The sequence below is a fragment of the Rhinolophus hipposideros genome (genome assembly GCF_964194185.1).
Source record: "Rhinolophus hipposideros genome assembly, chromosome: X".
NCBI classification, from domain to species: domain Eukaryota; kingdom Metazoa; phylum Chordata; class Mammalia; order Chiroptera; family Rhinolophidae; genus Rhinolophus; species Rhinolophus hipposideros.
This window is the reverse complement of record NC_138046.1, coordinates 85767844-85779428: the sequence shown is the minus strand read 5'-3', so window position 1 is coordinate 85779428 and position 11585 is coordinate 85767844. Positions and strand designations below refer to the sequence as shown.

At 57.7% G+C, this 11585-nt stretch overlaps 1 protein-coding gene across 1 annotated transcript; it reads left to right on the top strand.

The window, feature by feature from the left end:
* LOC308494582 (melanoma-associated antigen D4) lies at positions 1–7440 on the top strand. The gene is made up of 13 exons (XM_081042434.1): positions 1–113; positions 1077–1294; positions 1579–2412; positions 2786–2989; positions 3094–3157; positions 3380–3459; positions 3840–3931; positions 4535–4614; positions 4723–4765; positions 5177–5239; positions 6164–6278; positions 6621–7064; positions 7218–7440. The coding sequence occupies exons 2-12, from the start codon at positions 1085–1087 to the stop codon at positions 7053–7055; spliced, it is 2220 nt and encodes a 739-aa protein (XP_080898560.1). The 5' UTR covers positions 1–113; positions 1077–1084; the 3' UTR covers positions 7056–7064; positions 7218–7440.
* Positions 7441–11585: the final 4145 nt, after the last annotated feature.

Genomic DNA, 11585 nt, shown 5'->3' with positions numbered 1-11585 from the left:
ACGCGGAGAAAAGGGGCGGGGTGGTCTGAGCTGCTGTGCTGGCAGCAGTAGGCGAGGGCGCGGCTGCGGGGTTACTGGTGCTGAGGACCGACGCCATTGGAGCCCCAGGGAAGGTAAGGACCCAGCCCCAGACAGGACCGGGAGAGGGCGAGTGGAACCCCGTACGCGGCCACCACAACCCCAGGAACTGAACAAAGCCCAAGCACTCAGAAACCGAACCCCATTAGACCCGCGGTCTAGATAGGAGCCCCATCCACCCCTGCCACCAGACCCAGGCTTCCGGATCCAAGCCTTGCTGACACCAGAGCCCACGATCCGAACCGATTTAGCACGCCCGTGTGCTCCGGGCTGAGCGGCCTTAGACCCAGCCCCCATCCCCACCCAACCACTCCTAGATCACTCCCACCCAGCTGACCGCTTTGCCCCCGTCCTGGAGTTGCAATCCTGGGTTTTGAGACCTCCAGCGCTCCAGTTGGAGCCTCGCCTAGTCCGAGGCCCCCACCCCATCCACCCTTATCGTGCCAGTGTGATCCAACCTCACCGGAATCCCCTGAATCGCCCCCCCACACACACACCCACACACCCACACACACCCGCCCGGACCTAACCAAAGGGTCCCTGGGATTCAGTTTCCCAGAGCTTTCCGCCGTCCCTGTGTGTCTGAGCCCTCACATCTCATCTGCTCTCCCTTCATCCTGGCCCCCTGCTCCAGCCCTTAAATTCAGGGCCTTTGTTTCTCCCTCTCTCGATGCCTCCATCCCCTTTGGGGCTCTTCGGACCCAAACCTGCCAGTGCACCTCTCTATGCAAATCGAGATGCCGGGTTGGGGAGCCTGCCCCACCACAACCCCCCTTCCAGTGCGGGGTGTCCTCCGACCTCTTCTGTCCCTCTCCTTGGGCTCTGCCTGTGATACAATGTACCCCCAACAGACCTCCCGCCGCCCCCCAAACCCTACTGCCTAGTTATGGATGATGCCCCCCACCCCACCTGCTGAGAGATCCCGCCTCCACTGGATCCCGCCCCTCCCCCTGAAGAGGCCTCACCCTCCCTCTCAGGCTGAGCTCTCTTCTCCTCAGGACCGAGCATGGCTGAGGGAAGCTTCCGCATGGAATCGGAAAGCTACAACGCTGAAGACATGGATGAGGGTAGCGATGAAGTCGGGGAGGAAGAGATGGTTGAAGGAAACGACTATGAAGAATTTGGTGCTTTCGGAGGCTATGGCACCCTCACCAGCTTTGACATTCGTCTCCTCAGAGCCTTTGGGAGCTTGGGTCCAGGCCTTCGCATTTTGTCGGTGAGGCCCCCTTCTTGGCCACCTGCTGGCCCTGCTAAATGGCGGTGGGGCTGGGGCGGGTGGTGGTTGCAGAGGGGTGTGGATGAAGGGGAGGGTTGATGGGACGGACTGCCCAGGCTCCCCAAACCAAACCTCTCTCCTGCTGAGAGAAAGGGAGTTGGGGAGGCTCTGAGAGATAGTGGAGGCTGGCTGGCTGCCTAGAAGAGGCTGGACAGCACAGGGAACCATGATGCTAGTGTGCAGAGTTGTCTGCCTTACCTTTACTCTTCTCTCCGGCCTTGCAGAATGAGCCCTGGGAACTGGAAAACCCTATGCTGGCCCGGACTCTGATGGAGGCATTTCAGTTGGATCCGGAAACACTTGCCAATGAGGAGGCCGACCGTGCTGCCAACGTAGCCCGGGCAGCCGCCTCCAACCGTGCCGCTCGGGCTGCTGCCGCTGTTGCGCGAGCCGCCTACAATGAGGTGGTCGCTAACCACCTGCTGGCCACAGACCAGGCCTCACGAGAAGATACCCAGCCCAGGACATACGTGGCTGAGGCTCAAGGAGGCACTCCTGACACAACCCTTGCTTCTCTGCGCAGCTCCCAGATGCCAGTCAGCAGTGAGATGGCCGCCTCTGGGGCTCCAGCAACCTCCTTACAGTCCCAGCCATCCTCCCAGGCCCAGGAGGCTGCTACTGAGGGTCCTAGTACTGCCTGCGCTTCCTCTCAGGCTCCATGTGCCAGTGAGGTGGATGCCACCCGGCCCAAGACAGCCTTCCTGGGTCAGAACGATGTCTTTGATTTCGCCCAGCCGGCAGGTGTCAGTGGCATGGCTTTCCCACGCCCCAAGAGACCCGCCCCCGCCCAAGAGGCCGCTGCAGAGGGCCCCAGCGCTGCCTCCGGGATGCCCCAGGCTGCAGCATATGCCGGGGACGGGGCAGCCACCCGGCCCAAGACGACCAAGTCTGGGAAGGCTCTTGCTAAGACTCGGTGGGTGGAGCCTCAGAATGTTGCAGCAGCAGCTGCTGCCAAGGCCAACATGGCCACCAGTGCCCCTGAGCCTGAGAGTGCAGCTGCCGCTGCTCAGAACAGTGCTGAGCCCTGGGCCAGGATGGGAGGCAAGAGGACAAAGAAGGTGAGACCTCCCTGCCCTCTCCAAACCCCCTTGCTCTTCTCCTTTCTCTACCCTCTCCTCTCCTCTTCACCCCTCCTGTCTCCTCCCCTCCTCTCCCTTCCCTTTCCTCTCCCCTTCCCTCTTCTTCTCTCAGCTTGTCCAAGTTTCTCTAACACAAGTGTGCTAGCATGTTGTTACTCTACCTAGTCCCTACCCTCAGGCCTGGAGGGCGAAGAGGTTGGCTCAGTGCCTGGCACTTAGTAAGCACTCTGCACGTGTCATCCACTGTTCCCACTACTCTTATTTCCAAGTACCAGCTCTGGTGAAGATGTTGCCAGGGGCTTTGGCCCAGTAAGCTTGGTAGCCCTGGTCTCTCTTCTCCCCAATGCTACAGTCCAAGCACCTGGATGATGAGTATGAGAGCAGCGAGGAGGAGAGAGAGCCTCCTGCGGTTCCACCAACCTGGAGAGCATCGCAGCCCACATTGACGGTGCGGGCTCAGATGGCCCCTCGGCCCCCGATGGCCCTGAGGTCCCAGGTGCCCTCAAGACACATTCTGTGCTTGCCACCCCGCAACGTGACCCTTCTGCAAGAGAGGGTAAGAAGTCCGCCCTTAACCCCTCTCTCTCCTCCTCCCTTGTGGGTCACCTCTTTGTGGGCTCACCCATGCCTTTACCTCCCCATGTGCTCCTCCTTCTCCAGGCAAATAAGTTGGTGAAATATCTGATGATTAAGGACTACAAGAAGATCCCCATCAAGCGCTCAGGTGGACAACTGTGCCCCCTCCCTGAGCTCTCTCACTCCTCCCCCAACCCTCCCCAGGGGGCCCCCCCATCACATGCCCCCACCCATCAGGCCTTGGCTGATGGTGCCATGGGCACAGTACCAGGTCCTGACTGTGCTCCCCTCAGCAGGGCTGACCGAGGGGCTGCAGCTCTGTGGCCCCTGCTCAGCCCAGGTTCTCTCTTCACCTCCCCCCCGCCTGTAGACATGCTGAAGGATGTCATCCGAGAATACGACGAACATTTCCCTGAGATCATTGAACGAGCAACATACACCCTGGAAAAGGTGGGTGGGCGCAGGGATGGGGAAAACTCTGGAACAAAAGCGGCAGCAGGGAAGCCGTGGAGGCCCAGTGTCGGTACGGCCTCCTCCGGAAGCCTTGCCTTAGCTTCTCCACCTGGAAGCTTCCACTGCACACTGAACTCCCCGGGTTCCTCTCCCTCATGCTCTCTGAGCGTCTGTTGTCTCCTGAAGTGGGTCCCATTGCCTCAGCTAGTGCCAGAGCTCCCACAGTCCAGTTCCTCTGCAGCCTCTCTTTTCCTGTCCTCCCCCACGACTTTGAGCTCCCTGCCTAGGAAATGTTGTGACGGGGAATAACGGAGTGACTGCTTGCAGGACACCGAGCACAGATTTTTGAGCTCGCACTCTGTTTCCTCCCCGTGTAGAAGTTCGGAATCCACCTGAAGGAGATCGATAAGGAAGAGCACCTGTACATCCTTGTCTGCACTCGGGACTCTTCAGCTCGCCTCCTGGGAAAGTGCGAAAGGGCAGGGGAGTCGTGGCCTTCCTAGGCGGTGCCTTCCCCTCCTCTCACAGAGATGGGAAAACAGGGCTGGAGGGCCTAGCACGATGCCCACCCACAGTTCGTGGTGCCAAATGATTACCAGATGAAAGGGGTAGTAGCCTGGGCAAGGCCTTGCTATGGTCAGTGTTTCACCCCCCCCCCTTCCCCTCCTTCCAATAAAGCAGGCTTCTTGCTGCTTTCCTCTTCCTGCTAAGCGCCTGGCCCGGACCGAGTGGTTGGTTCTGGGGGAGCTTCCTGTCTAGTGTAGCTCCCATGGGCAAAAGGGAAGGGAAGGTGTGGATGTGTCTCCGGACACACCTTTGGCAAGTGTTTGCTCCCCGCCTAACCCCTTCCTGGGCAGAAGCCTGGGAGGGCGTGTTAGCATCCACATTTGATGGATGAAGTGATATAGTCTCAAGCGGAGGAATGAATTGCCCGGATCAGGCAGCAAGCCATGCGCAGAGTTGGAAGCCATGCCCAGTAGGGGAGCAATCTGAAAGAGGCTAGTTGGGTGAGCCGGCAATAGTCTCTTAGGCAAATGGCTGCGGGACAGGATCCCTCTTTCTACACTTTTAGGACCAAGGACACTCCCAGACTGAGTCTCCTCTTGGTGATTCTGGGAGTCATCTTCATGAATGGCAACCGTGCCAGTGAGGGTGAGTGGGTGGACCTGCAGCGGGGGGGGGGGGAGGGGGCGCGGGGGGGCGCTTGCCCCCAGTCTCACCTACGTGTTCTAAATTCTTGTTCCTCATCTCCCCTCACAGCTGTCCTCTGGGAGGCATTACGCAAGATGGGACTGCGCCCTGGGTATGATTGGGCCCTCACTGCCCCTCAGCATTGTCCTTGGGCACAAGAGGCCCCGGGATAGCCACAGCCTGGTGGTCTGGTGCAGGGGAGTTGGCGTCCTGGACCAGGCAGAGCGCAGAGGGTCTCACCAGGGCGCATGGTGAAATGGTCCTGAATTCTCAGCCCTCTGTCTGCTGCATGTCTCTTCTCTATCCCCAGAGGAGATCTAAAAGAAACCATCAGAATTTGGGGCTCCATGAAACCCACATGTAGGCCATCACTGACAAGTGGCTGTCTCACCTCTGCTCCATGCCCAGGCCTCATGGGGCTGTCCCTCAGGCTGGGATGCTCTCAATCCCGTTAGGGAGTGCTCCTGCCCACATCCGGGCACTGCCACCGCCTCTAGTTACGGACTCCTTTCCTTGCCCTCAGGATGAGGCACCCATTCCTTGGCGATCTGAGGAAGCTCATTACAGATGACTTTGTGAAGCAGAAGTAAGTATTGACCGAGGTAACTTTGTCTCACACACGTGCCTTCCTCGTGTGCTGGGTCTGGCTGAAGAAGCCGTTCCCTGTCCTGTATCTTAACAATAGCGGGATGGGGGCTGTGGGGTGAGTGTGGATGGCATTAGAATTCCAGGGCAGTCTTGTGGGGGAAGGGGCGCACGTGGACTGAGAACACAGTGCGGGGTGTGCTATGACCATCACATCGTTCAGCACCTGCCCTGCAGGCTGTAGGAGAATTCCCCCTGTTTTACATCTCAGGAACCTGGGGCTCAGAGAGTGGAAGTCTGAGCGTGGCCCCGGCTGCTAAGGGGCCCATTTGGGCCTGAAGCCCAGCCCTCCTGACTTTCTGGCCAGGGCGCAGCCTGTCCTTGGTCCTCGGAGAACATGTGCGCACTCACACAGGTGCACTAGCACCTGTGAGCACACACACGGTCAGGAGTGTACACGGAGCACGCTGCTGCTCTTTGGACTGTCTCTTCCCTACACAGTCGTTTTTCTATGGTGGGTTGTCCCAGGGCTCAGCCTGACCACGGACGAGACCCTGTGGTGGGGTGTGCTCAGAGCAGGGGGCCTGAAGAAATGGCTCCTCTGTTTACAACACACCCAACAGGAATCCGGGGTCATTGTGACAAGGGGCACAAAACTTGCGGCCTTCCTATGAACAAGCCCCCTACACGTGCCCCCACCCCCACCCACCTACCCCCCACCCGCGCACCTCCCCGTGGCTGCTGGGCCTGACCCACGGCCCAGGGCTTTGAAGGTCTCAGTATTGGAGGTGGAAACCATGGGAGTTGGGTACGGATTCTGACCTGCAGAATCTGGGCTGGGAAGGGGCCACCTGAGAGCCATTAGCGCAACAACATTAGCGTCTGCCTGGCTGGAGGCAAAAGTTTTCTTTTCCTGTCCACTGAGGTACCTGGAATACAAGAAGATCCCCAATAGCAGCCCACCTGAGTATGAATTCCTCTGGGGCCTGCGGGCCCGCCACGAGACCAGCAAGATGAGGGTGCTGAGATTCATTGCCCAGGTAACGGAGAGCCCCTGCTGGGGGCCAGGCCCAGGGGCTGGCCTTTCCCATACCTTGTCTGTTTCTCGGTCACAGGCTCCTTAGGCTGTTTGTCTGTCTGTCCAGTGAGGACACTGAGGCTCAGAAAGGTTCCTAGGTAACTCACCCGAGTTCACAACGTAGTACGTACGTGTGAGGGATGGGGCGAAACGTCAGGTCTGGCCCAGAGTAAGAGGGGCCCGACTCCAGTGGTCTTTATTTTAACTGTGATTATGCACAGCACAGAGGAGGGTGAACAGCGGGAAGCAGGTGCTCAGTGGACGTGGGGTAGCTGTCAGGATGGTTGCTGTTATTCCATCACAGAATCAGAACCGAGACCCCCAGGAATGGAAGGCTCATTTCTTGGAGGCTGTGGATGATGCTTTCAAGACAATGGATGTGGATATGGCTGAGGAACATGCCAGGGCCCAGATGAGGGCCCAGATGAACATCGGGGATGAAGCTCTGATTGGACGGTGGAGCTGGGACGACATACAGGTGGAGCTCCTGTCCTGGGATGAAGATGGAGATTTTGGCGACGCCTGGGCCAGGATCCCTTTTGCTTTCTGGGCCAGATACCATCAGTACATTCTGAATAGCAACCGTGCCAACAGGAGGGCCACTTGGAGAGCTGGCGTCAGCAGTGGCACCGATGGTGGGGCCAGCACCACCATCCTAGATGGCCCTAGCACCAGCTCCACCATCCGCACCAGAAATGCTGCCAGAACGAGTGCCAACTTCTTCTCCTGGATCCAGTAGGATTTTCAGGTGATAAGTGAGACTGAAGGGTGGGCTGAGGAGGGGCTGTGGGAAGTCAGGGGACGATGAGTGTGCGGCAGACCCTTGTTTTGTTCTTTATATCCCTCACTGTTTCACACATATTTCTATTTCTGCCTGTGCTTTTGTGTCCTGTGTTGACAGACAATGCTGATGAACTGCAGCGATCACTCACCCAGCCGGAGTGCCTCCTCAGACTCCATGTTCACATAGCACTCTAGGCAGCCTCTGCTTGCCTATGGAAGATGGCATGCAAGACTAAGCTCTCTTTGGCCTCCTGCTTTCATTGTGTGCTGTTGTCGTGCTGTCATGTTTTTGGTATCAGTGTTACATTAAAGTTGCAAAATGAATTGGGATGTTTCCTCCATTACCGGTGCACGTGTTGCTCTGAGTGGCCCGTGGTCCGCTGTCTGGGATCGGTGGTGGGGGGGTGGGGGGCTCGCCTCTGCCTAGGAGGTGGTCAGGGCACTGGGAGATGCAGAGGTGCCTGTGAGTGTGGAGATCATGGGTTTCGAGAAGCTCCGGTCCATGTAGTTGTGTGGTTTCCTACACGGTGTAGCCCCAGTTAGACCCCAACGGGGTGGGGTGGGGAGGGAGGAAGCAGGGGACGGGATGCGGTGGAGGCTGTGCGTTGGTGCCACTGTCCCTCCCACCAAGGGACAGGGTCCACAGACACCCACCAGGGCCCACCTCCCCGTCCCCATCTTTGGAGGCACCGTCCTGGAACCCTTCCCTCGTCAGCCACACGATTTCAGGACCTCATCCCTCAGACAGGGCCTTAAGGACAATGAGGTAGGCCTCGCGGTGACCTTCTCTCCCCTCCAGCAGGTAGAAGGAAGATGGTTATTTCTGAGAGTAGATTTAAGGAAAACACAGCTGCATGCAGACCTCGAAAGCCCATTGCCTGTGGCTGTGACCTGAGGCCTGTTTGGGGCTCTGGAGCCCTTCTTTGGAAGCAGGGCTGTCCCAGTGAGGCCAAGGCCAGTCCTGGTGTCTTCAAGGGCTGGGTGATCCTTGCGGGGTTGGGGTGTGGGGGTGGCAGCTAGTTCTGCAATTCCTCCAGTGGATGACAGTGAGGGCGGAGACACTTAGGGCCCCTGGAAAAGGCTCAGTAGCAGGCAGGGACAGTGTCCGGAGCTTCCTTGGGTCCCCCAGTGATATTCACACCTTGGGAGGACAAGGCCCCAGATTAAGAGTAGTTAAGGGCCATTGTCCCCATTGCCTCTTTTCCCTGAGAAGAGGTTCTCCTCTCTCGGCCAGACCTGGATCCTGACGTAGACCCATCCGCATAATTTGCCGGGCCCAGTGGAAAATGAAAACGCGGGTCCCCTTGCTCAAAAATCACTAAGAATTCCAAGAGAACAACAGTAGAGCATTGAGCCACACATGTGGAGCCCTTCTGAGTGCAGGGTCCTGTGGCAGTGCGTAGGTCTCACCCCCAGGAAACTGGCTCTGTCTGCACCCCTCCCCTAAAGACAGGCTTCAGGTGGGTCCTCTGCCCTGTTGCCTGGTGCTATCATCATCTCTGCCTCCCTGCCTGCTGGGTCCCTGCCTGGCCACAAGGACATTCTGAGATTCTGACAGAAATGGAGTCCCCTTCCCTCTAAGTTTCCAGGCATGTGGCCCGAGATATGTGTGTGTGTGTGTGTGTGTGCGTGCGTGCGCGCGCGCGCGCGCGTGCAGGGGACGGATGAATGATGCCTGGGACACAAGCCCTGGTATGATGAATGATACGTGACGTTTCTGGTACCCTCACCCTGGCAACCTGCCAGGACCCTGTTGTGCACACGGTAAGGAAAACATGCCTTTTCATGGATGGATGTGAGGCTCTCACCATAAGCCACAGGTGTGAGTTTGAGCACTGTGTGCAGAGCATGCCTGAGATATGGCAGCTCACCTGGAAAGGAGGAGAAAGCAGCTGTCAGAGGTAGGGTGCTGGGGAGGTCACCAAGTCCCCAGGCCTGCGGGTTTACAGCACTCTCCCCTGTCCACACCCCTTCCCCAGGGAGGGCCTCCCCAGGATCCCACTCCCCTGACCATGCAGGGGGCAGTGCTGAGAGCAGGGTGGTCAGAGAGGAAGAGAGCAGAGAGGAGGCAGGAGGGCCCTAGGGAATGCAGACAGACTGTGGGTCCCCCAGGAGGGTCGGGCTGGCCACCTGGGAGGTGGCCTACCTCCTCACTCACAGTGCAACCATGACGCCAAGGCAGGCCTTCCTCCCGCCGCTGCTTCGGGCCTTCCACGGGCTCCCCCACCACACAGGCCCACGGTACACCTCAGCAAGTGTTTTCTGACACCCTGCTGAGCGCCAGGGCCCTTGGTTGAGGTGTGCACACACCTGGGCAGCCCCCACAGCTCTCTCCCCACCTGCGCCTGCACCTTCTGACTCCTCTCACTCATGTTGATGGACGAGCGTTCCTCGATTCACTTGTTTCCAGTTATTACTACTATGCATTAAGTTTTCTGAATATTCACCTACCATTTCTTGTATGGGCCTAGGTTTTATTTACCAGACGGCCCTGAGGGGAGGGGATGATCAGGTCCCTTCCAGGGATGAGGAAAGTGAGGCTCTGAGAGGGAAGACACTCGCCCTAAGGCACACAGCTAGGAAGTGGCGGCACTGGGCCTTGAACCCAGAACGCTCTGAGTTCAAATGTGTGCTCTGCCCACTGCAGTCTGCTGCTACCGCCTTCGAGGGGCTCACAGGGTCCTGGGGGCAACACCCCCACTTCCCACCACTCTCTGATGACACCCACCCGGGCTGCCCTTACCGCTCCCAGAACCCCACCCCTCATCGCTTCCCACCCCTGAGGTTCATCCTGGGCTTTAAGGGGCCTGCCAGCGCCCTCCCATCCCCCTGAGACATGGGGTTTGGAGATTTCCTGTTTGCCCATCCCCCTCCTCCTTGTATCTTTGTCACCATCACAACCAGGCCCTGGCCGGGGGCCCAGCACTTTCGTGCACTATCTCCTTCCAACCTCACTGATACTCTGCAGGGGTTACTGTTCCTCATGGAACACGCAACAGCTCAGACTCAGGGAAGGGAAGCTACCTGCCTGAGGTCTCTGACCCAGCTCTGCCACCGCCTCCACAAATGACCTTGGCCCCGCCTTTCCTCTCTCTGGCCCTTAGAGTTCCCATCTCTCAGGCACAGGACTGGACTAGGTGTACTCTGAGGGTGCCCCAGCTCTGAGATCTGCATTCTTAATTGCATCATCTCTCTGGGCCTCAGTTTCCTCACCTGAGTAATGGGGGTAGGAGCCTGTCCCCAGCCCTGCCTGGCCTAGCTCCCAGCTGTGAGCAGCTGGTGTGGTCTGTGCACGAAAGCAGGTAGGAAATAGGTAAAGCAGTGTGCAAACAGGACGTGCACGTGCTGCCCACACCCTCCATGTGTGTCTGAGAGGGCAGGGCACCTGGAATGCATCTGGGATCGACGTCCCTCCCTCCTCCCTGAGCCCCGTGACCTCGGGCCAGTCAGTTCACCTCTCAGAGCCTCCATTTCCCCACCTGCACAGTCGGGTCACAGTGCCCGCCTTACAGCACCGAGCAGTGGAGATGTGGACGGTGTCAGAAACCTAGCAACACAAGGACCCCCATTCCAACCCTTGTCACCTTTTTCCAGAGAGGAGATGGAGGACCCGGCAGAGGAGATGACTTGTCCAATGTCAAGTTCTCAAGTGCCCCGGGTTTCAATCCTGCATGACTCCATCTTACAAGTGCCTTTGATTTTGAAACTAGCAAGGTAGAAATGATACAAATCTGCAGGACATTGAAAACTTCAAATACGACTTTGCACTGTCCTCACACACCCTCACAGTATTCTGCAGATGCCGTCACTTCGGCATCCACGTCAGAGATGGACTCTCACACCCGAAGGCGACACAACCGTCCCTTGCCAGGCCACCTGCCCTACTATGTGGTTCAGCAAATGTAGGTAATTTTCTTTGAAATAGTTGACATATCCACAGGTTACAAAGGCTGAGAAACGAAGTGAGGTGTACACACTCAATGGCCACATACAAGAAAATTGAAAACCCTGTGGGTGCTAGGACTTGATGAGGATGTAGAGCAAAGAACTCCCCTACACTGTCCACGGAAGTCTTAATTCGTACTAGGGCTTTGGGAAACATTCGGGATTAGAGCATGTTGACACTTCAGGCAGCCTTGAAGGAGGAGCTGTCAGAGACAAAGTCTAGGCAAAAGTGAATGTGCCGAAGGCAGAGAGGGAAGAAGTGGGAAGACGTAACTCTACTACGAGTTACCCATTGCTTTTAGCCAGGAATGTGAGACAGGCGTGAGCCACAGATTCATGTGCCTGATGGGATGACAGCAGCTTCAGATTGTGCTTTAGCCTGATTCTGAAAATAACTAGGCAAATGTGGGGTCCCGGCAATTGGAATGGGGACAAAGGGAGGAGCCCTAGGACCAGGTCACCCTCGCAAATATCCCCGTCTTGCTTCCTTCCCTCCATATGGAAAAAGGGCAGAAGGCACAAGGTTGGGATGCAGCAGGAG